Genomic DNA, 27,992 nt, shown 5'->3' with positions numbered 1-27,992 from the left:
AACACCTTTTTCTTTAGGCCGCCTAAGGTTACTGCAGCAGATGTCAAAAGTGTCGTCGTCACAAAGGCCTTTTGTTTTGAACCTGGAGCGCAGAGCCCCTGGGCCCAGAGCCGAAAGAAAAACAGACTCGCTCAGTGGATAATTTCGCGCACGGAGAACGTGCCACCGACACGGACCCTTCTCAATAAACAATGATCCGCTTAACGTACGGATAAGAAAAAAAGGAAGCGTTTGAAGGATTATCGAGACTTTCTTTAGTGACGAGAGTGTGTGCAGCAGCAGGCAAAATGAACTTGGGCAGATCGATACGCATCAATAAGTGTGGCGTGGTGATACTGGGCCTGCTGTTTATGTGCATTCTGTACTATCTCTGGAGCAGCAACAGCGCGAATGCGGCCAGCTATGCGTTCAGCAAGAATCCGAACGAGATCAACCTGCGCAAGCTGCTGATCGGTTCGATACAGGCCGCCCAGCACGGTGGCTTCGAGGTGGTGGCCGTGTCCAAGTCGCGCGATCTGCACGAGCAAAGCAAGGGCAAGACGAAGGAGGGCGCCAACAATCCGGTGACCGATGCGGACTACCGGTCCAACTGTGTGATGAAGAATGGGCTGCTGCGAATCTTCCCCAAGCTGAAGGTGATCTCCGAGGAGGACGACCGGCAGGAGCAGTGCGCGGATGTGCAGCTGTTCGATCTCGACCCCACGGTGCTGCCGGAGAGTGTGACCGTGCCGGACGAACGTGTCTCCATCGACGAGGTGGATGTGTGGATAGACCCGCTGGACGCGACGCAGGAATACACCGGTAAGGGAAAAAGGGTTTGGATTTATGCCCTTAAGGCATAGCTAATAATGGTAGAGCTTCCGTTACCTTTCTAGAGCGACTCCACGAATACGTCACCACGATGGTGTGCGTGGCGGTGAAGGGCGTTCCAACGATCGGCATCATACACAATCCCTTCACGATGAAGACGACCTGGGCGTGGCGCGGCAAGGCATTGTCCGAGTCGCTCGTCAACCTGAAGCACGATGCGGACGCGAAGCATCCAACCATCATCGTGTCGCGGTCGCATGCGGGCGCTGTGAAGGAACAGTCGAAGCAAATATTCGGCGAAAACGCACAAGTCATAACGGCCGGCGGTGCTGGTAAGTGAGCGGACCGAGTGCTGCTTTTGGAACTCCCATTCCTCCAACGTTCCCATTCTCTCCTTTCAAGGCTTCAAGGTGCTGCAGGTGATACAGAACAACGCGACGGCGTATCTGCACACGACGCATATAAAAAAGTGGGACATTTGTGCCGGCGACGCAATACTCGGCGCCATCGGTGGCAGAATGAGCGATTTGCACAATGAAAACATCGTGTACCATCGGGATACGCCGGCGCTCAACCCGAACGGGCTGCTGGCAGCGGCCCTTTCCTCGACGCACGAAGCGTACATTAAGAGGATAGTGGAGAGCAAGCGTTTCGTGCGGTAGGCACCGCTGGGCGATCTGCGCCAAAACATATCCACGAGGAAACCCGGGAATGATGCTGTAGTATGTTTGTTTATGGCAGCAGCAAGCAGTGTGGCCTATTTCCATCACTCGGCATCACATCACGATTACGCGATAACTGTACCATTATGATGAAGAGTGTGTGTGTGCGCACAGATACAATGCACAACGGCAGGCAATTTTACCGCTAAAAGACACGCCCGTTCACTTATTTCTAGTATTTGATCTCAATTTCTATCGAATACGCGTCGACCACAGACTAGAAAGGAGGAGCCGGTGGAGCAGGGGGCTTGACGGAAGCTGGATGGCTTATTGTCCTTTCGATAGTTAGTTGATTAGATGACAAAGTTCCATACTAAGAAATAAAAGCATCCGTAGCATACCAATTTGATATATAGGTAATACGCATGCAATCGGACTCTTTTGACACGAGATGACACACTGCGATGGTTGCGTTACGTAGCGTTACGCGTAACGCGTCAGTGTTTCCCATGCTACACGTGTTGGAATCGCTTAAACGTTATATTCGCTTGTTGACCATTGGCTTTTATTTTAAATTATTTTAAGCATTCTAACAACCTTAAAACTATCTTAAACAGCATCATCTTGATAAATGATGAAAAATGCATTGGCATAAAACTGACTAGATGGACTGGTGTTGCTTCTACTAACAAAACCATAATACTGAAAAAAGATTCTCCTTCACCTGTCCCTTCGCCTGTTCAACGCGACAACCGATCGATCACCGTCACGATCCAGCTGGCGTACTCGCTAACGCGCGTATAAATTCCGGGAAAGCCAGGCCGCGCACAACCGATCCCCGTCGAAACGATGCCAATCAGCACGTTGTCGCTCGTCACCAGCGGACCGCCGGAATCGGCCCAGCACGCATCGACACCGCCCGCTCCCTTGCCCGCGCACAGCTGCGTCCGGGCAATCGTTCGCGACCGATTGCCCCGCCGGTACATGGTTTCGCACTCCTCGTTCCGAAACACATCCACCACCGCCCGCTGCAGCGTGTCCGCCTTGTCGCCAAGGTTGCGGTTTTCCTGCTGCCAGCCCCATCCGGCCACAACCGCCGTCTGGCCCTCGACGCGGGCCGACCCATCCGCACCGCTCGACAGACAGATTGGCCGCACGGATGCGCTAAAGTCGATGCGCCGGGCCAGCTCCAGCAGAGCGATATCGTTCGACGGTTTGTTGCAGACGTACCCGGGATGGGGCACGATGGTCCGGATGCCGACCTCGTACGCACGGTCGGAGAATGGGTCGCTGTCGATTTGATTGCCACCGAATTCGGACCGGCGGTAGAGTCCGAGCACGGCCTGGATTTGGTTCGCGCGTAGTATCTTATTCACGCCACTGTTTTTTTCGGGGGGAAGAAAGGAAAGGAAACGCATGATTAATAAGCAACAGCAACAAGGCACCAATCGACTGATCGCTCATACTCACCTGCACACACAGTGTCCGGCAGTTAGAAGCCACCGATCGTTGACGATCGAAGCCCCACAAAAGTGTCCACCGCGCTTGGTAAGGCTGGCGATGTACGTGATTTGACCACGGTTCGAGTTCACTCCGCCAACGATCCGCTGCTGCTGTCTACCGCACGGCACGGATGATACTAATTTGCCCAGATAGATTAGACAGCTCAATTAGATTGGAATTGTCACAACGGCTTATCTGCACATCCCACACAACACTTACGACTTATCTGCCCTTCGATGGTCGTCAGCTGGCTGAGGGTCAACACAACCGACGCCACCACCCGCCACCACCAGCGATTGCGTACTCCTAGCGGCAGCATGGTAGAAGCACCACCAGGAAAGGAAACTGTTTGATTGAAGCGACGATTGAAACGATCCGAAAAGCTATCCTCCACGCGTCCCAATCGTGCGTCTGGTGCGGTACGCAGTCTACAACGAACTCGCCATTGTTGTTCTTCCGCAAGCACGCTTTATAAGAGGCGAGAAGTTTGGCGGGCAAAAACAGCAACATCCGCGCAAGCGCGCTCACCAAACGCGCAGCACAACAAGCCGGCATTGTTTATCTCAGCACGCCATGTGCGCGCAGAATACCGTTGAGAGCGCGCAAAAGCAGCGCACTCTCAGAGAACAAAACGGTGGCTGCTGTCACCTTCGCCGGTGTCAACGCATGATTAGTAACGCCGTCCCGACCACCGCACACTGCGAGTGTACGAGAGAGCGCAGCAGCAGCATGCTTTCTCATCGCAGCACGTGTTCGCGGTTGCCGCCGTTTGCATATGCCGTTTTGGAGCGTGCCAGATGAGTAATCGACAGCCGGCGCGCGGTTGGGTGGCGTCGTCGCAATGGTACCGTGTTCCCACTTTGTCCCACCAACACTTCTGTGTGGGGGAGGAGGGGCGACTGCGTTTGCAGTTGCACCTATGAGCCAGGCACTGCACTGCACCGCGGATCGTAATCAGCGGAAGTTGCATTGCAAACGCGCTCGCGCGCAGGGTTATTTCGCTGCTGCGCTGTGTTCTGTGTACAAATCGCGAAATAGTTGAAGGTTTCTTATCGGTCACACCCCGATTCGAGCGGATGGGCCTAAGCCGACAATGTGCGGATGTTATTAGACGCTTTTCAATCTCACCTCTAATCGTGCTGCGTGCTGCAAGCCGGTGTCACACGCCACTCTAAGGTCAGCGCCAAACTCGTAGCTGCTGCCAGTTGCTCTGCGGTCGGTGATTTACCGAAACTTCAAACATGCTGCGCCGAAGTTCAAGCAACCTGTTTAACGTCCAATTTACAGGTGCAGCATATGCGGCAACCGACTGACCGTCCTCGGTGTCGTTGACTTCTTCGATGCTCATGGAGATAAATCACGGAGAGGTAACTTCCGCAAAAAAGGTGAAAAATGAGATTGTTTTTAATATAGGCCCAAGTTTGGGAACGAATGTCATTGGATTGCAGTATTGGAAGGTAATAAGATCACCACCCCCGGGGGTAAAAGTGGATGCAAGAGATGTAGTAACACAGATCCCTTTCCCTGCGATTGTTCGTCTGAATCAAATCAATTGAGCCTTCAATTCGTTGTAACCTTGTAGCCTTCCTCCCCGGTCCCCCCGCGTACTTCTATCCTTCGATAGTTATCTCCACTTCCTAGCTGGGAGTCCACCAAACTCGATGCGAGTATTTCGTGCAAACATCCCATTCAACATTCGCAATAAAAATACCCTCACCCGTCTGCATGCGTGTGGCAACCGTCATCGCACAAAATTGATACCTTCGTTCCATCCAACCAGTGGACCCAATGACACTCAGTAAAGGGAGAAACGTTCTGAGGAATTGATTACAGCGCGTTCTCCAAAGCTCCGTATACCGTCGCAATTTGTGCCCCCCTGCGGCTCAACCAGACTGCCACGCTGTGCAAATGGGCAAACAATTTCAAGTGTAAGGTCAACTGCTCGATGCCAGCTTGTCGCGGCCGCGGGTACCCCACGGGTGGCATTAGACGCGTCTGTTTGCGTCTCTTTCAACAGCTTTCATTGATTAGCGATTCCGTATGAAGCGATCGTAAGATATTCACACACACACACACGTAAGATTGAAACGAAATAGAATACATTATTATTACAAAGGCATGTATCTTTCTTCCACATACCTCCCAATATCCTCCAACACAGACACACATCACGACCGGTGCAGAGAGCACGTTGAACTCCGGCATTCGACGACTACTGGGATCGTGTTCGAACGTTCGATGAGCGGTGCCATGCATGCGGAAGGTATGTCAGCGTCGTCGATTGCTACGATCTTGCCATTTGTCTCTCGGCTGCACGTGACTGCAGCCCGTTCCCAGGGCAACCGCCCCGCGTCGGGTTCACTACTGTCTAGTCACGTGTGTTTGCGTGGCTTTCGATGACGGCTTCGCGAGTGCACCGAACTCCCCTCGGTGCCGCATTCTTTGCGCACACACTACTCTGCACGCCCCAAAAAAGGGGAAACGAAAAGGGACAGGAAGCGGTATGAATTTATTATTTCACAATTTGTCACCATCCTCACCAGTGCTCCTCCTCCTCCTGTCCCAACCACAACAGATTGGGGTTGGTTCGTGCACCGTTCGTGTTGCGTTCGGTGCCGCAGGAAGTTCAAGGTTGTCATACGGCGGTGTACCGGTGCATTGACACATTGCTTGTTGGGTGGATGTCTTAGAACGGTGATCGTTTGCCGTTGGATGTGCGAGTGAAGTGTCCCCTCATGTGTGTGTGTGTGTGTGTGTGTGTGTGTCATTTCTTCGTCCAAAAGACTCCCCCCACCACTCGAGATAAGCAGCAGTTTTTTGTTGTTTCTGTACGTGTGTGTGTGTGTGTCTTTCTCTCCGTGCTGGACCACAAACTGGCTCAAAGTGGTTCCGCTGTCCGACCGACCAGGTGTAACAGGCACCGGAAGAGGAATAACGCAAACAAACAAACGCAAACAACCGCAAACACCTATCGCCTGTGTTGAGGGTGGAGTACTTTTTGAATAAGTGAATTTATACAGTGCTTTTACATACAAAGAAAGAGTAATGTGGCGTTGTCGTCGTCGGCATTGCTGCTGGTACTCCACCCCCGGCACAAGTGGAGCTTCATTTGCATTCTGGCGCCTTTTTTTGTGTTTGTTTGGAGCCGTCAAAAACACATCGTCCAGCATTATAACGGGGCGCGAACCGGTGCGTGAGCAGAAACATTGAAATGCAAATTGACGGGCTCATTTATGCAAGATAAATGGCTGGATTATCAGGTGATCTCAAGTTGTGATGAAAAGGCAGCAGTTTCGGTTGCCCCGTTACTATTCAAATCCTGCAGCAATCGGTGAACCGACGAGTGAACGAATGGTGCTTGTGCGCGGTAACAAAGGCGAAGAAGATACTGTTAAACAAACACACACAGACAATTGTGCAGAACAGTGCCAACAGTGTCCTTGGAGATCAAGAAGTGACTGCTCAGAGTAGCTATTATTGTAGCTTATTGATGTTTTACCACTATAACTATGTGCATAACTATCTATCCGAAGTTTAGTGATATTTACGTTAGAAGTGAACATGCAATAGCCCTACCCCAAGCGGGTACCCCCTTCTCCCCATCGACCACAACTATATTAGGTCCATTATAATCATTTTATTTTTACAGGATACTTGAAATACATTTTTAAAAAGTATTAACCGTAATACAGTTTCAATTAATCTGCAGCTAGTTTATACGCATTTTGTTTGTTGGGTTTTGTTTGTCTGTTTGTTTGTTTCTCTTGCTGTTGGATTATTAATTTTGAATTAGTGTTCGGTAAGATGGGTTTGTTGGAAATTGTTTCTTTTATACCATTTTTTATACGAAATGTACCAAAAAAGCGTTTTGTTCGCATATTCTTCCCTTCTGTCCCTTTTCTCGCCTACCGGCCCTTTCCCTACCTCTGCCCGTTGCGCGCTGTCCTGCTCCTTATCAGTAAATACATACTTGTGTGAAAATGTGTATGTGTGTGTAGTTGATTAGTAGGTGTGAAAAGTGTTGTCCTTCTTTTTTCAGTGCAGAGTGTGAAAAGCGAACCAATTTTATCACTAGCTGTTGTGGGTGATTAGTATAACGCATTACGTGCAGTGGATTCTAAAACACAGACAAAGGGGTAGAATGTGTTGTAATTATGAAATTTTAAAACACTCAGGCCTCTAATTAAAATGTCGAATTATCACTGGGTCTGATTTTGTATTGTGTGTCTTGTGTTTGTGATTGGGATTCTTACGAACTGCTGCTCGCTCGAATCCACACCTTCATACGTATGTATATGTACAAACAGCTTTTGCCACGCCCACTGCCATCGCACGTGGCACCTTCGTCCTGTTGCTAGGAAACGTGGTGGTGATCCCACTAGCAGCATGGCTGCGATCTACAGCGTGGCCAATGAAGCGAGAAAACAATCCGAACAAAATACTGTTGCCACTTACTGCTACTTCTTACTACTGCTAACCAACCCATCTCGGAGGGGGAAGGAAGTGTTGTACACGTTAAACTAGCGCAAAACATATTTAAAAACGGATCAACAAGCTGTTTTATATGCCACATCCATATGTGCATAATAGTATCTTTGTGTGTGAGTGTGTGTGTGTGCTTTTTTTAGGAATTATGTCCTAATATATCGTTTTTGGCCGTTAATTTCGCATGGTTTTTCACCCCTCCTTTTCTTTTCTGAAGCATCCTCTAACGCGCTTGTTAGCTTGTTAGCTTGCTTCGGGTTGCGCACGTGCGCGCTCATGAAAAGCATATGGAGGCGCATGGTAAACTGAATTGCAACACACACACACACACACGCACACGCGCGACAACATCAACAACAACAACAACACGCAGATCGTTACGGAGATTGATAAAATCGCGAATGCCAATCAAAAGGGAGGCGCATTTAATACAAGGGAAGGAAACGAACAACGCAAATGTACAACACATTGTCGACGCAAGAGTTAAATGCATCATGCATAACGGTGTGTGTGTGTGTGTTTATGTGTGTGAGTGTGTGGTTGTAAATCATCAGAGCCCATCATCAACATCATCGTACGAGACGTTTGGAGGGCTAATCTCACAGTTTGTTTCTTTTGAATGCAATGCAATTGCCGTTAGCATTCACCTTGGGGGTTTTTGGTTAACAAATATTCAATAGCCGTTTTTTATGGCCGACCACCACCACAGAACACATTCACACACACACACACACACACACACACACACACACACACACACACCGAACGCGACCTCCCACGAGTTGGAGCAAAGTTTCGAGAAGCAATGCCAACTATGAGCAAAATCTCCAGCATCCAATGCTCCCGAGGTTCGGTCACCTGTGCTCCGTCCGCATGTTGCAGCCTGTAGTAGTGTGTACGTGTTGTGTATGGTCAGTATGTGTGTAATATGTAGGTGTGTACGACTGTGTGTTTATGTATATTCTATTTACAAATTTTCGAATTCATTTACGCTAAGAGTAATTTCTTTGTTTGTAGCCAAACTTAACTAGATAACATTTCGTAAACTTTTGCTTTTGCTTTCTCATCACCGTCTTCCATTATCCATCCATCCAATCATCCCATCATCCAGTGCATATATGCTTGCTCGGTGTGTGATGTATTCGCCACCATGGCCATACTCCCTCCTCTCCTAATCCTCGTGCACTTCTTCTTCTTCCCCTTCCCATTGCACTTTGTTGCACTTCTTCCGCTCATTTCAGTCCCTCTCTGCAGGTGAAATATTCACGCCCTGGCGTGAAACAGTGCTAGGGCATTGAAAAGGATGTTTAAAATTGCCTTCGCTTCGGTGGCCTCAAGTAGTGAAATGGTGTGTGTGAGTGGGAGTGTTTTTTTTTGCGTAGGCGCTTAAAGAAAAGCGTACAACAAAATCATATCAGAATCAGAAACAGAACGAGAAACGTTTAAGCGTTTTACTTGCTACTAGCTTTACTTGCATTTGTCTTGTTTCGTACCCCTTCTCCTCAGCTGCTGCTTAGGTGTGTTTGTGTGTATGCTTAGTAGTTACTTATTTGCGCAGAATTAATGGCAATAGTTTGGAGTTTTGTCTTTACCTTTTGACTTGTAGTTTTATACACACGTAGAGCTTTTTGTTTTGTTTTTAAAAGACAACAAGAGATGGTATGGTAGTTTTTTTTTTTTTTTGTTAGTTTGGTTTGGTTTACTTTCCCCTAATGGCCAATCATTGGGTTCGGTATCAATCGCTAGGGATAGCTAAGAGTTAGAGCGTGAGAAAGAGATGCTTTTACTGCTTTGTTGATCTTGTTCTAGTGTTGGTTGTTGTAAGTTTGTGTCGTGCCACTTTTGTCACCTGGTTCGTGTTCGCTCGTTTTTTTCCCATCATCATTGCCAAACGCTTTACTTGAAGGAGCCAAGGAGCTAATCGCTCTCTCACTCTCTCTCTCTCTTTTACACACATATTTTCTCACGGTTCGGAATTTGTGTATCATTTAGCTAGACATATCATTGTACACGCCAGTAGCTCAACATTGCAAGAATAGGTGCCGAGATCGCACGATCGTTTGTGATCAATATACGTCCTGATCAACCAGCATATTATGCTGCTCGCTATACCGTAATGCATGGAAGGAAGATTGAAGATCCTCCTACCCGGGAAAGGTAGAAGGTACCAGTGGAAGAGTGTTTTGTGATAGAGGGAGCGTGTGAAGTCTTGAAGTTATGGTGGAAGAAAGGATCCAGTGATTGCATTGGTTGCATCCTTCAGCGGTAACCGTAACGAGTGGTGCTCCTGGAAGAGCTCCACGTGCTTTCTTGCTGCGCCGTACAGACCTTTTGCATTCTTAGGTACCAGCCCTTCAGACTGCCCGCGAACGGGGTGTGTAAAGCAGTTACAGCGTCACTGGCTTACCGAAACTGTGTCTGTGTGTGAGTCTTCATTTTCCATTCCATACGATTCTCCCACCACTTTCTCTTCTCAGCTTCTCATTCAATATTCTGCATTGTTGTGTGTCAAACATACATATGCTGCTAGCATCCAATCATCATTTCTACGGCTTTTACATTCATTCGATTGCTTCATAATTCCTCCTTTCTGCTCCCATCCCACGGGCCCTTACCCTTTCTTTTTTATGCTTTTGCGGTTTCCTCCATCCTCCGTCTCCGTCTTCTTGTATGTATTGTATTATCACAATTGTTTATTATTGCTGATGAATCTATTCAATCAACGTCATTTGTTCAAACGTAATAATGAGTGTATATACTTGAACGCGTGTCTTCTTGTTTGTGTGTATGGATGTTTTATGTTCTCAGTAGTGTGTCCGCAGTGTGTCGCGCCGTCTCTTAGTATTAAGCCCAGCAGAATTGGTATATGATAAAGTTTCTTCACTTTCTTCGCTTCCATCTTTTTCCTGACTTCTTGCTGGACTGCTCTGCCCATTGTCTGTCCTCCTCCTCCTAGCCTTGGATTAATGCTTTGTTTTTGTTTTTTGCGTTTTTCTTCCATTTTAATTAGTCGAACTTGTTTTCCCCTCCAATCGGTGAGATACCTCAATATAATATTGCAACCTTTATCATCTTTCTTCGCGCACTCCATTCGGCTCACACGGCAGCGCAGAAGCATTGCGTATCACTTGCGTGCGTGCCCTTATGCTTTTTGTCCAACACACGCACACACACATGTTTTGCTTATTATATTAGCTTTTGCTTTGCGATACAATTCACTTCGGTGTTTGGTTGGTTTTTCCCCCTTCTTCCCTTAGTTTTCCAATGCCTTTAGGGTGTGTGTGTGTGTGTAAATTTTCTTTCCGTGTTCCGTGTATGTGTGTGTGTGTTTTGTAGTACTTCTTTCTGCTCGCCTGATATGATGTAAACGTGTCCATTGCACATTTACTCGCTCTCTTTGTTTGCTAAGTAAATAATGTTTTCATTAATAATGTATAATAAGTTTGTATATTTATATTTATTATTAAAGTACGCATTGCCTTTAAGGTTTAGTAATTTCATTTGCCCCCGTTTTTACTGTTTCGACCTTTTTTTTTGTTTTTTTTTCGGCTGGTTTCTGTGCCGTCTTATGCACTTCTTCCCATTCCTTACACACACACACACACGCTTGGGGTAGCTTTGGAATATTTTTGTATGTGTGTGTATGAGTTTTTTTCTTCTCTTTCTTCTGTAAGTTTGTTTGTTACTTATTTCATTGAGATTGAAGCTGTATATCGAGATAAAAATTGCTTGCAAACTAGTCCCCGGACAGTGCGCCCGTCATCAGGAAAATAAATCACTTTCACGGTTGTTTTTTTCTTCTTCTTCTTCTTGTTCCGTTCCTATCTTGGGACGATTTGTAATGGGGTGGCAGGTAAATAGGCCTACACAACCCACCGCGTCAACTGTTCCGCGTCCGGTTTTGGAAATTGTCTTTGCGTTTTGATGGCGAACCCTTCCTCCTTAGGGTTGGAGGAGAGTTGAGATTAGTTTGCCCTAAATGCCTGTGGCTTGCTCGTACACTAGTACACTCTATGTGTATGTGTGTGTGTGTGTATGTGCGTGAGTGCTGGGAACTACGTTACAAGATTGATCGGACAATTGGTGGCCATTTATGGCCAAAGTCGCTAGAAATAGTCAAATGCATATGGTTCGCAATGAGAACGTTTCAAAATAAGCTACCAACACTATGATCAAATACAAACGGCGCAAAGTAAATGCATACTTATGCTACCACCCAATGCACCGCGGTTCGCTGTTCCCGCTCCTGATCAAGTCTACCCTCTTTGCTAGCGAATGGCGAACAGAAAGCGCACTACACGCTGGCCGTTAGCGAATGCAATTACGCTTTACTTTATGTAACAGTATGTAACGCCTTCAGATTTAGCTAGCGTATATTAGAAGCAATTATGTTCACGAGGTTAACAAACGAGTTAAAAACACTGTTTTGTCCTCTGTGGCGTTTGACGCCCCAAACGCTGGACAAACGGCTAGAGACACAAAGGGTGTGTGAGTGAGTGAGGTGAACCGAATTCTCTGTATCACGGGTTCGAACAAACAATTTTGTGTCGATTCACTCGCTCATCTTGCCGCGGAATGTTTTCAAACACACACACACACACACTCATGCACGCATTCAGGTGGTGGTTCGAGCTTTTCGTTGCAACTTTCATCCAAAAGCGCACTTCTGCTGCATCCCCACATCAAATGATGATATAGTTCGATGCATCTCGCGACTGGGTGTAAAAGTGCTGTTGCTTTGTCTCGGTGGGAGGAAAAAGGGAACCACTCGAACCACTGCGCGTGTGTGCTTAGTTCAGTTACTCAAACAAGCGAACTTTATTCAGCTGTCTCAGCCTCGTGCCGTAACCGTTGTTAAATGCCCTAAAAGCAAACAGATACAATCGTAACAATCGACTCTGTATGGGGAAGCATATCCTACATCCACCTACTGTAAACACGCTTAAAATGCACTACTAACGAAACGAAGTATGTAAATGATCCAAACCAGGATCTCATCATCGCTTCGAGGCGACACATTACACACGCACACACAAAAGACAGACGCATCTCACGCGTTCTACAACACACTGGGACAGCAAAAAGTAAACTGGCCAACCCGTGGGGCACGTAAGAAACGAACGGGAAGGAAGGGGGAAACAGATTTTTATCCTATCCTACTGTGAGCTAAAACAAGCATGATTAACCTACACCGTTGCGCCGTCAGTGGCAAACAACGAGAACGATCGTGCTGCTGCGTGATCGCTCGCAATGCACCCTCTCTCTCTCTATCTCTCTTTCCCTCCTTCAACAACGAGTTAAAAACGCACGCATGAAGAACGGTGGTGGAACGCATGGACAGGATACTTTGGTCCCGGTAGCCTACAGAAGATGGAAAACCAATAAAATCATACACAGAGATGTGTGTGTGAGTGTGTGTGTGTGTGTGTGTGGGCGCGGGTGTATGAGTGTGCGTATGTCTAAAGGAACCTAAACGCAAAACTGCACAACCTAATGAAACCTAAGAGTATCGTTGTAACATTTTCTTTCTTCGCTCCTGCTGTTTGCGCTGTTTGCTGCGCCTCCTGCGTGTCCTGCGTGTCTTCGCTGTAATGTAAGAGGGGGTACGTGTGTGTGTGTGTATGTTTGTAGCGGTGTAAATTCACGCGCTGCTCCGTTCACGCCAGATGCCTCAATTATCCTTGCTTAAGCCTAAAGCGTTTCGCTTACACTAATCCAGCAAGCCGGTGGCGCTGATTCACACACACACACATTTTTGATTCCATGCCTGTGTTCTTGCTTGCCGCGCTTGCCATATTACGCCCCATTTAAATGCGAGAAGCAGTCTAACGTCCGGTTGAAAGTGTTTTCCTTCCCACCATACAATTGCTCCTGTGTGTATTTGTGTGTGTGTGTGTGTGTGTTGTGTATATGTTTTCATGTCCATTGATCGAACCCGCTTTGCTGTAAAACTCAAACTCAATAGGTGGATTTCGTGGTTATTCTCAAGCGCACCCGCCGTCGTGGGTTGGCGGTCGCGCTTTTCCAGTTGCGAACAAAACCGCACATCATTGTAACGAGAACAAAAACCAACCAAGTTTACACTGCTCAGTTCCTGCCCGCCCGGTTGTCTGTGACGTCTAACATCCCTCCATCGCACCGTTACACCGCCTTCGAGTGAGTTGGGTTGTGTGTAAACAGCTTACTTCAGCAGATCGTGAGCCCGTTCGTTGGCAGCCGCTATCCTGGTGGCGTTGGAATCTCCCTACGGAAGTTGATAGCAGACAGGGGGGCGAAGGGTCAGATCAGTCACGCACACGGTGTGGTTGGGGAGTAGGTAAGTAGCAAATAGAGGTGTTATTATTGATTCGGTGTGGTTTAAAAATTGGAATAAAGGTGAGGTATATTCGAAAAATCAATTCGTTTACAATATATTCGACTAGCTTGGCGGTAGATCTTACACTACACAATCAAAAGTTACGGTGGAAAGTTGGGGATCGCTTGTTGGAAAAGTAAAAGGCATAAGAGGCCGTAAAGTTAAAAAGAGTAAGGAATTAGAGGAAGTAAAAATAAAACCAGCAGGCAATTATTTGTTTCCAGTTTTGCTCATTGCTCCACCCCATGCTCATCAAATAATAGATCATCAGCAAAGCAAAGCTCTTCTTGTTCAAAGTAATTCGCAAACCAATCTACAACCGATCGCCGGATCACATAAAATAATTGCCTGCACAGTTTATGCTATCAAAAAGTACAAAACCAAAGTACAATTGCGCACAAAATGGAACGCAGCAAATGTTTTTGAACCAAATAGGAGTAAGAGAGTATTGTAAAACAATGTAGAAAGAGATTAAATAAAAGCAGTGATCAGATTATTTTACTGTTTCATAATCAATGTTTTATTCTTTGATGTCTTTGTGTGAGTCATAGTTCCTGTTCTGTTCTGTTCTATTCTGTGGCATATATAGTATATAATAATATCACATCCTACATACATAATAAGTATTAAAAAAACGAATTGACATAAAGGGAAACTTAACGCTTAGTGAATATATTCCATTACACGCATAAGTAGTAAGTATCGGAAACTAATAATTGAACATACATTTATATTATATAGATAAAGAGAGTGAGAAAGAGTGAGAGAGAGAAAGAAGTAAGAAAAACTACCAACTTACATTTGTTCATCTGTGTTCGTTTCGATATCCGAAATGGAGGAGGTAAAATAATAACGATAACCATACAAGTATATGTATATATATGTATAGATAGAGGTGTGTATATTGTATATATGCACTGCTATATATATACTCGGTACCCTTTTTATTTGAGAAGCGAGTGCGCTTTTTCATTGGCCGCCTTTATCCTGTCCTCATTTGATCCGCCCTAGATTGTTGGAAGAGCATTAAAATAACGATCATGTCACATGCATAAACATAAACATAGGTATTTATATAGTATAGAGTATAGTATAGAATGAAAGAGTAAGAGGAGATGGAGGAGGAGGAGGAGGAGGAGGAGGAGTAAGAGCAATTGATTCTCAATCAGATTATTTTCATTGCAACTGGTACGCGTGATGGTAGTACTTGCAAAAGGGGGAGTATGGAAAAGTAGCAGTGAAAGAGGGACGGAACGGAACGTTGAAACTAACGCAAGGAAACGCTTGGAAACAACACAACGCATGAATTAAGTAAGAAGGGATGATGAGTTGAGGTGCGCACAATACCAGTTCCTCTCACGCTCTCTAAAGCAGCGGGCGTGAGATAGAGAGCACGCGAGCAAACGGAAATCATAAAACTAAACCTAGACAAAAACCAAATACAAGCAGCGGGAGCAACAGGGATCTTATTTACGGTTTTTACGGCAAGACTGTCCCCCCCATGTCTTTGGAAGGGGGGGGGGGCACACAATTTCGGGCGTTTAAAAACGAGCTTAAAATAAAGCGAAACGAATCACACGAGTGTTCGAACGGCGCGCAATACATAGCGAAGAAATAAAGAAGCTAATGCTTGGAATACTGTTAACGCAAGGAACAGAAACCAACAACCACACGGGTTTGAAGACGCGCTGAGAGCTGATTTTTACATTCTCTTGCATTTTATAGGAACGACACGGCGAATGTTACTAACAGCAACATTCAACCTAGCATTTCTCAGCCGATCCACTCAAGCAGCGAAACGCTTCGTATAGCAGCAGTGTATTTATTTAAAGCAATGTGCATTCCCCGCCGAAGCCATCCTCCTGTGGTCTGTGCCGCTTCGGACACAGGATGCTTCTTCAGTTCGTGGAATAAAAAAAAACGCGCGCGAAAAGCATGGTAGCTGTGGATCGCACCCCGGGGTTCATCAGCGTTCTTATTACAGCAGTTACCGCTCTTGGAAAGCGATTGCAAAGCATAAACATAACGACATGTAACACGTGAAACGAAACGAATACGATAAGGAAAATATATAGTTAGACAAACACAAAACGGACAAAAGTAGATATATACGCTAACAACATCTGGGTTTGGGTTATATCGGATTGTTCCGTCCGATCCGCGTCGGGGACGGGGGCCGTGTTGCACATTTAGCTGCCGTCCTCGATTTACAGGCTCAGGGAGCGGAGCGTTAGAAAACAACAGAATGATCAACATTGGCACATATATAATAGTGTGGGCTCTACCTACCAAACGGGTTATATATGAATGGGTACTTTTATAACGATACTTACTCCCATTTTCATAAGACACTTGTTGTTGGGTAACAAAATTCACCATACTCTACCGTTTGGCTATGAAGGCACGCTTATCTTGGAGGGCCCTGGAAGGCCGGGGTGGGGGGAGGGGGAAGCCGTGAAGCGGAAACGATCATACACACACACACACCGTAGTGTTTGACGTACTGGTGGCTACAATTTCGCACACCCTAGCGGTGTCGACAATGCCAACAGCCCACCAGTCCGCGGTTGCTAAATTCTTTTTTTTAGCTAGAAACTGGTTAAGCATATAGAAATTGTTTGATATAAAAAGAAAGCAAAACAAAAATACGTCAAATGCTACGGTGGTTGTCTTTTGCGTCAAAAAAACGCCATGGCTAAACGGAGCCACGGCAAGCAACAATTAGATCGCTTTCGGGTTTTGTTCGATACAAAACCGATACATTCAACACATCATTCCATCGTCACAGTCCGTGCGGTTTCGGTGGCAGAGGAGTGGCATATATGGAACATTTAAACACTGGCGTATCGCTTTTTTATATCAGGTTAGGTATTAAACAAAACAAGAACAACACAAATCAGCTAGCGAACAGGGATAGCGAGAGGGTAGTTAGTTAGAGGCGCTAGAGAAGAGAAGGTTGATTATGTATAAATCGTAATATGGTACAAAATCATAAAAAAGCATCTAAAAAAAATCAAGCCCTTCCTTTATGGGGATATATCTATGTATATACGGTTAAAGTATTCCTGTTCAGTGTGTGGGGAGCTACTACTTCTAACAAGTAGATAAACATTGAACCATATTCGTTTGCTGTTCGTTTTATGGTATATTTTGCCTCAGTACGATTGTGTCAAGCATCCATAGGTATTCTTTAAACACAATTTAAAGAAGGAAAAAAAACAACAAAATCTAATTCTAAACTGAAAACGGAAAGGACCAGAGAAGAAATTTTGGCTAGAACTGCTTTTGATTTTGGCATTTTGAATTTTGAATGTTTGAAAATGTGCTTCCATTCTGTTTTTCACCCCACAACCAATTGAGATAACGTATCAACATCGAATCAGCTCGTTTCCGTTTAACATTTAAAACAACTCTGTAAAGGTTTGCACCCTTGGGTTTGCGTGTGTGTGTGAACAATAGCGCGTACGCTCTCTACGTCTTGGAAAGCTACACAAACATTTACTAACACACTGTGAGAGGTTTATTAGGCGGATAGAAAATGAAAGATATATAGATATAGACAGAGAAATGGCAAAAACAGACACGATAAAGACGCTAGACAAACACAAAACGTAAAACGGAAGACACAGCAGACAGTGGACAGTAGTGCCCGGTGCTGGGGCAGGCTGTACTGTTTCTTTTCTGGGTGATTTGTTTCGTAGTAGAGTTTTTCGTTGTTCGAAAGCTCAGCTAGTTTTAGGTGTCGTGTGTGCGTGTGTGCGTGTGTCTAGAACAAACAACAATCGGACACAACAGTTGTATTACACAGAGACCACAACAACGCGTTTCAAGGACAGAACATAGATATTTCTTCGCTACCGCAAGACGAACAAAACTAGAGACAAAAACCAACATAGAAAAAAGGAAAACAAAAACTAGACAACATAGGCACAAACAGTTACGATTAAATATCGAAAAAAGGAATCTAATCCAGAGTGAACGAAGAGGGAATTAAACGAAGAAAGGAAAGAAACCCGTAAGAAACAGCGGTTGCCATTTCTTCCGCCGAAAGACAAAACACAACACTAGAAGAATGCGCAAGCAGAACCGCTGTTAGATTATGTTATGTTGTGGTTTTCTTTCTTCTTCTTAATGTTTTATGTTTTTTTTGGATTTGTATTGCTGTATTTGCAAATGTACTGCAGTAGAGTGGTGGTGGTGGTGGTCGTGGTATTGATGTTTGGTTGTTAAGTTTGGCTAGAAACAAAACACGAACATATCGGAACGGAAAACGCAAACTCAAAAATCGAACCAGAGCTAATGGGGGGCAAAACTGAATATGCATGTGTGTAACGATGTAATAATCTGATCAAAAAATTAAGAAAGTCCATTCGGCTAATGTAGAGAGCAAGTAGTAGTATACATAAGTAGAAGGGTTGGAGAAGGAGAATATGTCTGGGCAGACAGTGTGGCGGAGGCGGCGGCAGCATTTGCCACCCCGTTTCATTCTCGTTTCGTTTGCACTTTCTCTCACGTACTCTCTCTTCCACTCACTGCACTGAGTGCGCAGATCGGAGCAGTAGCGCAGCGACGTACGATCGGACGGAGCAGTAGCCGTCCGCGCCGCCCACTGGCGGCCGTGCGCGGCGAGAGAAAGGAGCCAACGAGCGGAGCGAAACAGGACACTTACCTTGCGATTGATTCTGTCGATCTGTCTGTTCTGGTTCTCCAGCTCGGAGCCCATATCGAGCGCCATGTTTCGCAGATTACCGATCATCGTGTTCACCTGACCCATGTTCTCCTCCATCTCATCTTCCCGTGCGTCGTTCGTGATCCTGCGCGGGGAAACCGGGGAATGAAGATTACAACATGGCGCAGATAGGTAGACGCACACACTCCGCCTCTTACCTTCCGATGTAGCCAGCCTGCGGGCCCAGTCCGTTGCGATCGTCCATCACTCGCTGGGGCTGGTTGTTTACCACCTTGCCGTCATCGTTGCCCTTCCAGGTACCGTCGTCCTCTTTGAAGGATGCACTCCTGCAGACGGGACAGACAAGCGGTGTTTAAAGACGACTCCGCAACCTCCAGACTCCAGGATATTCACCCATCCCCCTCGCACTTACTTGTTGCACGGTAAGACACAAATACCGCAGCATTTTTCCATGCCGCTCAGATTCTTTTCAGCCTCACGCATGTCGGCATTGATCTGGTCCATGCCCTCCTCGATTCGGTCCAGTTGTTCTGTGGTGTTTTAGATAGGATTTGTGTTTTGGCATTTCGTTCGACAACATACAGAGAGAGATCGGTGTGCGCGGAGAGCACCAAACATAAACCACACACACACACACACAGACAGAGGGGGTATGGATAGGATGGAGTGGGAAAGACAGTGATGCACAGAGAGAAAGAGGGAAAGAGAGAGAGAGAGAAAGAGCCAATTATATTGTGTAGATTAAACGACGGATGGATGGGTACGACACAATCATGACCACGCGATTCATGTAACACAACGAATTATCGGGGATTAGTGATAAGTGATCTGCTGGAGAGTGGTGAGTGGGAGTTATGAAATGCAGTAAGTAGTGTCTATGACTGTAGGTGAGAGATTTGGATGGTGATTTGGTTGGATCGAAAACCGGACAAGTTAGAGAGATGTGTTTGGAAGTTTCTGTTTGTTGTGGGGGTAGGTATAGTAGTGGGTGAATAATACTGTGCATTCGAATAGAATGGTGAGCCGGTAAGTTGTACTCTGCTGACGATCGTGACGAAAACAGAGGGAATAAGGATCGACAGAGATCGATGTATGAAATGATGAAACAAAACGGCAAAACAGTTGAACGTGATAGCAGAAAAAAACTAACGTGTGTGAGAGAGTTAGAGGTTTAGTAGTGATGATAGTAACAGTATTAGTAGTAGGTAGAATATATTAAAAAACAGTACTATGTAGCGGTAATAAGTAGTAGTATTGAAAGGTTCAAAAAGGTAAATAACATTAGTTGTATGTCATGCAACGTTCTACACTCTCGGAACATAAAACAAAAAAAAACACAACGGAAAACGGTAACAAATACGGAAGTAGAGAATGGGATTTTTAAACAAAAAAAAACGAATACTTCAACCGAAAATCAGTTGAAAGCTAGCTTTAAGAAGGGGATGAGGTTCATATATCTGGCAGCATAATTCATTAAGGCAGTCCGAGCAGAAAGGAATCATTCAAAACTAATAAACCGGTTAAAGGAAAAAAACAATGTAAATACTTTTTTTTCTGTAACAAATGTGAATGAAATCTACCAACACAATAATGTGTGTGTATGTTAAAACGCTTCGCCGTCATTAAAACGCCAATCGGTTGATTAGCCAAACTTGAACGAAAACAAACATAAAAGGTGCCGCTTGGGACTAAAGGATTTAATTTCAATCAAAAAGTAACGAACTAAGCAACGAGCACCCTTGTTTTAGAGGAAAATAAAAGAAACTAAAAACTGAAACCTATTACCTGTTAATACGTAATGCTGTATTAATTTAATCGTAAAACAAAAATCAACACAAAATAAAGAACAATAACTCAAACTTTGACGCGTTACGCGCGTACTCGCGCAATTTTACGGCAAAACAGAAAGAAACGAAAACAGATTACGGATACGGAAAATAGCAATTAGAAGTACACTAGTCGCCGCTTGATTCGGGTGGTTTTGATGTTTTGCATTATAATAATACCTGTTTGTTGTGTTGTTTTATTGATGCAGATGCAGAGTTTTAGAGAGTGATAAGTGCTGTGCTCATTGGTACGTTTGTTTGTTTCCGATTGGTAAGTACTTGTAAGTATGTTTCAGTAGTGGGTGAATCATCGTTAGTAGTTGCTGGGTTTTTTTTTTTGTTTCGTTAGTTGGTTTCTTTGGTGGATTTTGTGATATTTTCTTGGCTGCCCCCCCCTATACAATATGGCTTTGGGGAATTGCTACTTGGTTAGTTTGCGCATCTCTCATTTCCGTTTTGTGCCCCCGCGGCGCAAGCCGCGTTGCCGAGTTTGCCGAGTTGACTAAACTGTTACTGAGTTGTTCGAAGCGTTGAAATAAAACATACAGAGCTAAATGTGAGATTGTTTTTGTATGCTTGTACAAGGGTTGTGAATGGAGTGGCTTGTTCGGTTACCACAGGCCCATACCGCAAGTTTGCAGACAAATAAAATAGATTTTGCAAGCAAAGGTTAGTTTAGAGTTTCTACCAACGTAAAAGTATGATATCTCTGTTACTGTAATATTAGCTGTATTAGGTTGTTTTTCGGTAGTGTGTACTGGATATTATATCTTTTATTTTTTTTGTTTTTGTTGTTGTTAGTTATTGAGATTGATATTGAGATTTGGTCTTGCTAACTCAACAGTGGATAAAGCTTACCTCCTTGTTCATCCAGCATTACGATGGTTCGCATTCCCACCTCAGTGCTCTAGATCAGAAAATATCACAAATATCAACTTAGCATCTCAGTCTCTCGGGGTTTTTTTTACTAAATAGTGCGACAATCTGTCGCGCAAATGCGATTCTTACGTGGTACAAGAGCTTTTATCTTAAACTTATTGCTTATTTAGTTACATTGGGCAAGCGCGCTTGTTGCCGCTCTTTTTTTCTTCGCCTCGATGCTCCGTATCAAACAAACGCCTCAGAGATCGATCATTAAACTACGATACCCAGTCATGTCAATCAGAGTGCCTTTAAATCGTACGTAGTGGTTAAAAATTTGCATTTTTTTAAATCGTTATCGTTATCCTAGTTCAAAACGACAAGCCATCCGACGCTGGCTATACTTATTGCAAACAACATCAAACGTATACGTATACACTACTACTATGCAACCCCTGCCAGTTCCCATTTTTTGTTTGAGCATTGAGCACGGTACCACAATTTATAGCTAACGCTGTCTCCTACTATCAGCGTCCCGCGTTTTACTCGTTTGTTGGATTTCCACAACACACAGCACGAAAACACTCACGATGTCAAAAATAAATCAAAATCGATAAAACCTTAACCAGTTCATGGCGAGTAAGGACATATGGAACATAAGAATAGATATAGAGAAGAAAAATCACAGTACACTGAATACGAGAAGCGGACCTACGCACGAGGCAAACAGACTTAAATGAAACTGTAACATGAAGTAACACAAACGAAAACAAGAACTCAAAACAACGAAACAGTGGCAGCAGTGAATTGGAAGTTTGTTACATAGTGAAAACTAGCATTGAAAATGGGTAGTGAATTAACGAAGTAATAGTAGTAGTAGTGGAGGTCAAATATACAAAAGCTCCCACAAGAGAGCGAAAACGAGATAGTAAGCGACGAGTTCAAGAGAAGTGCACTACAGATCATGATAAGAGATTACAGTAAGCGGCTAAGTAAGCAGGTGGTAATATAGGTGCGTATGCATCTGTATCGTGTAAGGAGCGCTAGGTGTGAGCAAAAGTGAATAAAAAAGAGAAAAGGGTAGATTATACAAAAAACTGAGTTCCATGAATGTGCTAATAAAGGTGGTAGTAGAGATGCTAATTTGCTATTTGCTGACCAAATAGTACAGCTGGAAGTTGAAATGAGCTTAAATCTTAATTTTACGGCATGTGTTGGTGCTTTGGAGAATGGGAGGAACATTGTTATCGGGAGGTTAACGTTTGCAGCATCTTCCATCAGCGGAAGACGAATAAACGAAAACGGGAATATCACACATCATGAGAATACATTTGAGGGAAGTAAAACTGCAACATTGAAACGGATAAAACGGATGTGAAGGAAATGTAATGTGTGTGTGTGTGTGTGTGTGTTGTTTAATGTAGGTAGTGTGGGCTGGTATTTTACGAGGATGAATAACCCAAAACAAAAAACAAAAAAAGAAACGAGTGTGGAAGTTTGGATGTGATGTGATTCGAAATGAAGGATTGTTAAATTGTCAATGTACGATCAATATTTGGCACATTGTTTTATTTTTTTTTCTTGGTGATTTGTTTTCTTATTGGTTGCATTCCGAAGGATTACAATATAATAGAGATTATGTATAGAATGTGTCCAATGATATGATGACTCACCTCCCTGATCGTCAAGGGCCACCAGGGTTCGAATCCCGGCTTCCTTGCTCTATTTTTGTATGGCGGCATTTGGAATAATCAGTAATAAGTGTAATTTGTTAATTGTTCTGCGTATACTGTAGTGCTGAGCGTTGCGTTTAGTTTGAATAGTTATGGGAGGAGGGCTTGTTCCGTTGATGTTACAAAACGTTACGAACAGATCATTTGCGCGTGCAGAGGATAGTGGACACGTTTTGACGACGCATCGTTCATCCGTTTCATTCGTTTCCTCCTGCATCGATCGATCTGTTGTTACGCATATTTGGTATATAAATACTATTTTTGTAATAACAAAAAAGTTATAATACTAGTGGATTGGTTATTTTTCCTAATTGTAGTGGCAGTTTTTTGCTGGGGTTTTTTTTTTTTGTTCCTTGTCTGACGAACAGCTGGCTATTTAAGGCTATTTCGTGGATAATCTCAAATCGATATGATACAACTTTCGCATGTTGTGTTTCCACGGTCGGCGTTTGGTGTCATGTCGTAGAACACGCGATGCAAATATCGCGACAAAATAACAGAAAACAAATCCAAACAAAAGTGGCAAAACACGGAACATAAATTCAACTCATACAGTCAACAATTATTGTTAGTGTGCTTCGAAACACAGATTAAACGAGTAGAGGAAACAATTACCATCTTGAAATAGTTGAGCTTTTTTTAAACTCTTAACAACAATTAGGATAGATGTTAAGAAACTAAATTTAATTCATTTTATGTAAATATTATATATATAAGTATACACTATGCTGATTTGTACATATCATTTTTAGCATCTAATTTCATGTAAATAGCATGTATTTGTATATCTTCACAAGTTTGCTCCATTTGAGTGCTTGTAATAGTGTTAATGTTTAAGACAGGTAATGTGTATATTTTATACTATTTAACACATTGCGTACAATTTATGCTAAATACGAAAATAATACATACATACATTCATTTCGATAAAAAAAGAATAACAATAATAAAAACATATGAAATTAATCAAACACGAACTTAAACTGTCTTTTACGAAAAAAAATAAAAGAACTACAAATGAGCAAAGGATAAATATGCTCCAAACACAGATAGAGAAAATAACTTTCAACACAAATGTCGTATTTTTTTTTAATGAGCACATCTATAGCACCGGCAGTAATAATTCAAACCTGCTAAGTATTGTCCACAGAGAAGGTTCATAGATAAATAATAGATTTAGAAGTATTTAGAGCCACAAATGTGTGTTTTAGTTTATGGTTGAATTTATGTTCTACGTGAAGTGGAACAGTTTTGATACTTCATAACACATTGAATAGAACATCCTTTTAGCGTTATAGGTTTCAATGTATGGAATTAAAACGTTTACCGCTTCGTTTACGTATCCTGCATACAACGGTAATGTAAACAAGTCATACTCATGCATCTGGATTTGTTTTTTTTTATTAAGAATATATGTATATTATAAAAGTAGCAGAATAGGAACAACAGTAATAGTGATAGGATTTGTTCAAACAGCTCTATTAGAAAAGAGATCAAAGTACAGAGAGCGATCCGACAATAGTAAAATCAAACACAGCTAGAGAAGGCAAATAGAGTAGAAGAGTTGGAAGGTGATTCTCTGTTTTCAGGTTCATCCAGCCGTGGTTTTCAATCTGGAGGAGGAAAAGTCTTCAAACTTGTGATGTGGCGTAAAGAGTTTGTACGATCGAATGTTTGACGAAGTATTAGTCATTTAGGCATGCAACATAGATCGGGACATACAAACACACGCAGCCTCAACGAAAGAAAAATACGGACGTAAAGAAAATTACAAGTACAAAACACACCAACAGAAAACATAGTTCGAACACAAACAATAAATTAAATGTGTAATAAATCCTGCTCAATCTTTTTTTTTTTTTTTCATGACAACTTTAAAGGAAACTGGAGGAGAAACAATCGGTTCGGGAGAATTGAAACCAGTAATTTAGCTATTCTTGCTCTAGACAAAGTAATTGAGTAATTTAACTAATGGGTTGCATTGAAGCTTGAGCAAGTTTTTTTTTCTTTTCTTCTTGCAAAAAACAAAAACACGGATTTTCGTCTTCCAAAAACTATCAAATTGCGACGCAATACAAACAAAATTGAATATTTAATCATTAAGAAATGAAGTTTAACATTGATAATGGTTTTTCTTAACGCAAAACACAACATTTACTCTTACAAAAACACATTAACGCACTATTTTGACGCAGCGTCTTGCGAAAGTTCAAACTAAGAAGAGTAAAAAAACACGTTCATGAACCAAATAAAGAACAATTAATGGACAATATGGCAGGCTTGGGTAAAAGGGCGTTTTAAATTGACATGACTTTCACGGGATTCATATCGATAACACGGTACTGAGGTGATCGAATCGATTGATCGATCGATCGATCGGTCGCATTACCATGAGAGCAAAACATAGCATAACCAAACTAATATAGTTACAATTTTACTAGCTTTTGATGTTGTAAAACGAAACGATTCATCAAATAACACTATTTTACCGGACCACTTGTTAGGAGACGGTTTAAGCATCTTGCAGACCGATTAGAACGCTAGCGAAGAGCATGTCTCGATAGCTGGGGCGCTCTTCTACCGTAACCGGCACTAGTTTACTTTACGTAGACACCTCCCAAAGCGTGGAGTGGTAATGCAGTTCCTCTACCTAAATATTATGACTCATCCTCCATCATCATCATCATCATCGCGTTTCTAAAGGAGCTGCCACTAGTCTCAGAACCATAACGTACGTGATAATGCGACAAGACAAGGTAGTAGTTAACACAAACAAAAGTAACAGATTGATCTTACCTCCTCACATAGTGCCAGCATACGGCGGGTACTGTCCAGGGACTATCGATGACGGGCGGCAGATGATGAAAGTACATGAAAAAGCACAGAGAATGCACAGAGAAAATCGGGTTTCAGTTGCTAATCTCACAGTAGCCCAGCTTCGCCGGAAATGCCTTCGATTGCAGGTGAAGGATGCGTTATTTTTACGCTTTTGCCATACCTCATCGACCACCTGCTGCTGCTTCATTTGGAGCTCCTGCAGCTCGGTCTTTGGGACGGCTGCCCCATTCTCTGCGGGGGGTGCTGCTGCCGGCATTCTGTAAATGAGCAAGTGTACAAAAATCATGTTTCAATCAGCGGTGGTATCATCGCAACTGCCAGGCAGTGGGTTTTGGATTAATTCTACCCCGCAGGGAGGAAATGAACTTTACCTACACCAACAGATAAATCAATTTCCCTAATGCGTCAACTTATGTCACTAATTATTCATTCGGTCACCTAATGCGTAATGGGTTGGATTAGGCTGCATGTTTGAAATAATCCATTGTTGCGAGCATTTAGAATGCTTTCAAATTGACCCGTGATGGACGTTCAGGAAGAAAGAGTTTCAATAGCTTTGTAAGCACAATATGCAAACAAAGACATCCTTCGCAACATGCTACTCCCCGAACGCCTTAACGCATCGTCGTTAAGACAAAAGGCAGGCAATTGCAGTAGGCGTATACCGACTGCGTGGGCCTCTCGTTATTATCCTTCATCCGCAGGATACGCAATCTCGTCTGGCGAGCAAACAACAACCCGTTTACTACGGTGCCGTTTGTATCAAACGCGCAAAAGCTCCTGCTGCTTCAGCACGGGCAAAGGACGAAAATCGAGCATGATCAGCACATCTTTTGGATCTTTGGATGGGCGCCTTCGGATGAGGGTGTCTTTCGTGTGGTGTGCGTAGTACTCCCCAAAAAATCGATATCATAAGGTTTGATACGGCACAAAAAAACAACAACCGGGAAGGGCCGATTTGAGTATGCGCCAAACACCAGCTTTATCTGTGGCGTAGCGTTGCATTGGTCCCGCTCTTACGCCCGCACACTAAACGGCGTGTGTGTGTGTGTGTGTGTGTATGTGTCCCATCCTCGGCAACGCAGCGGACTGCGGTCTTCTCATCCTGTCTCGAGGATGCGATGGGGCGCTCGACGAGAGAGAAAAAAAGGACATAAATTAGCGCTGGGAATTGTTTCGAGCAGCTCCCTTTACACCAGCCCATCCCCGTCCCCGCCAATGAATGGCTCCTTTTTTTTTGCCCAAAAGTGAACCGAACTTGACCGTTCCAGATTGGAACACGGATGACGGGGTCCGCACTCGTCTCTTTAGACTTGACCCTGAAACGGTGTCACTGGTGCATTCGCGCGTGTATGTGTAGCGCGCGGCCACCCGCATAAGGACATGTGTGTGCCAAAACACACCAGCCACCCCAATTCTAGCACAGTGCTGCGCTCCGTGCGTGCGCCAAGAAAGGGCGTAGCACAACATGATACACCGTCGTACTGGGGAAAACTCTCCTCTCACAGCGGGCACACCTTCACCGCCCAAAAGAGAAGAAAAAAAAAACGCACGCCCAAACAGAACGGTAGGAGTTTTCGCGCACAGCCTCAGCCAATGATGATTTCATCTCGAACGCTTCAATTAACCCGTACGATACGTTTCTGAGTCACGGTACCCGTTGGGCTTGTCGGGGTGGGGGAGATCACAAATCATCACACGAATCAACACACATTCCACCAAACGGGATAGGCCCAAAGGTGTTCGTCCTCCCTGCTGCATCGATTTTTCGTTGCAGAAAGCCAACCCCAGGAAAGAAAAAGGAAACTACACTACGGTCGGCAACTGTTCACCAAATTACCTGGTTTAGTTTGGGGTGGTTACGAGGAGAGTTAAAGCGTTGAAGAGTTAACGAGCTGCTTCGGAAAGCGATCGACAGAGGTTTTGGAAAAGTTTGACGCAGACACAATTTTCACCTCTTGACTCCGGGAGCGATTTTGCTTCTGCCTTTATCGGAATGACGTTTCGGTCAATGCTGGCGAACGATGGATGAGGGGGAAGGAGTGAGGTTTGACACCTTCGTTAAGCTTCGACGGCAATGTTTCGTTAAAAAGTGTGGCAGCTGTCGCGAAACAATTTTGAATAATGTTGATTTATTTAACACATATTTGCTAAAAAAAATATGCAGAAAAGATGCGACACTACTTCACACTACTATAGTATGGGTTTTTAAGACCTTCGTTTCGCTCA

At 44.1% G+C, this 27,992-nt stretch overlaps 3 protein-coding genes across 10 annotated transcripts; 1 reads left to right on the top strand and 2 right to left on the bottom strand.

Annotated features, from left to right (window-relative positions):
• Window positions 1-5: 5 nt before the first annotated feature.
• LOC121590519 (putative inositol monophosphatase 3) lies at window positions 6-1,898 on the top strand. Its single transcript, XM_041910284.1, has 3 exons — window positions 6-801; window positions 876-1,142; window positions 1,213-1,898. The coding sequence occupies exons 1-3, from the start codon at window positions 288-290 to the stop codon at window positions 1,470-1,472; spliced, it is 1,041 nt and encodes a 346-aa protein (XP_041766218.1). The 5' UTR covers window positions 6-287; the 3' UTR covers window positions 1,473-1,898.
• Window positions 1,899-2,023: 125 nt separating this feature from the next.
• On the bottom strand, window positions 2,024-6,107 carry LOC121590521 (trypsin-1). Of its 5 annotated transcripts, none has more exons than XM_041910288.1 (5): window positions 5,115-6,107; window positions 4,693-4,992; window positions 3,195-4,346; window positions 2,943-3,111; window positions 2,024-2,852 (listed from the first exon to the last, which is right to left on the bottom strand). In XM_041910288.1, exons 3-5 carry the CDS (start codon window positions 3,292-3,294, stop codon window positions 2,213-2,215), a joined length of 909 nt encoding a protein of 302 aa, XP_041766222.1. In that variant the 5' UTR covers window positions 3,295-4,346; window positions 4,693-4,992; window positions 5,115-6,107; the 3' UTR covers window positions 2,024-2,212. The 5 variants fall into 5 exon arrangements, with proteins under 5 accessions (XP_041766222.1, XP_041766223.1, XP_041766221.1 ...); XM_041910289.1 differs by having other exon boundaries at window positions 4,737-4,992; XM_041910287.1 differs by having other exon boundaries at window positions 3,195-4,992; window positions 5,115-5,433; window positions 5,516-6,107.
• Window positions 6,108-8,121: 2,014 nt separating this feature from the next.
• LOC121590527 (synaptosomal-associated protein 25) lies at window positions 8,122-27,984 on the bottom strand. Of its 4 annotated transcripts, none has more exons than XR_006004429.1 (9): window positions 27,604-27,984; window positions 25,924-26,020; window positions 25,722-25,763; window positions 21,190-21,238; window positions 18,918-19,035; window positions 18,703-18,831; window positions 18,485-18,629; window positions 14,615-14,822; window positions 8,122-13,704 (listed from the first exon to the last, which is right to left on the bottom strand). XR_006004429.1 is itself a non-coding variant. In XM_041910298.1 (8 exons), exons 2-8 carry the CDS (start codon window positions 26,017-26,019, stop codon window positions 13,642-13,644), a joined length of 642 nt encoding a protein of 213 aa, XP_041766232.1. In that variant the 5' UTR covers window position 26,020; window positions 27,604-27,984; the 3' UTR covers window positions 8,122-13,641. The 4 variants fall into 4 exon arrangements, 2 of the variants coding, with proteins under 2 accessions (XP_041766232.1, XP_041766231.1); XR_006004428.1 differs by lacking the exon at window positions 21,190-21,238 and adding an exon at window positions 22,866-22,914 and having other exon boundaries at window positions 27,604-27,983; XM_041910298.1 differs by lacking the exon at window positions 14,615-14,822.
• Window positions 27,985-27,992: the final 8 nt, after the last annotated feature.

This window comes from Anopheles merus, chromosome 2R (genome assembly GCF_017562075.2).
Source record: "Anopheles merus strain MAF chromosome 2R, AmerM5.1, whole genome shotgun sequence".
Classification (NCBI taxonomy): Eukaryota; Metazoa; Arthropoda; class Insecta; order Diptera; family Culicidae; genus Anopheles; species Anopheles merus.
Note: the sequence above shows the minus strand (reverse complement) of the source record. Positions and strands in the feature narration are given on the sequence as shown.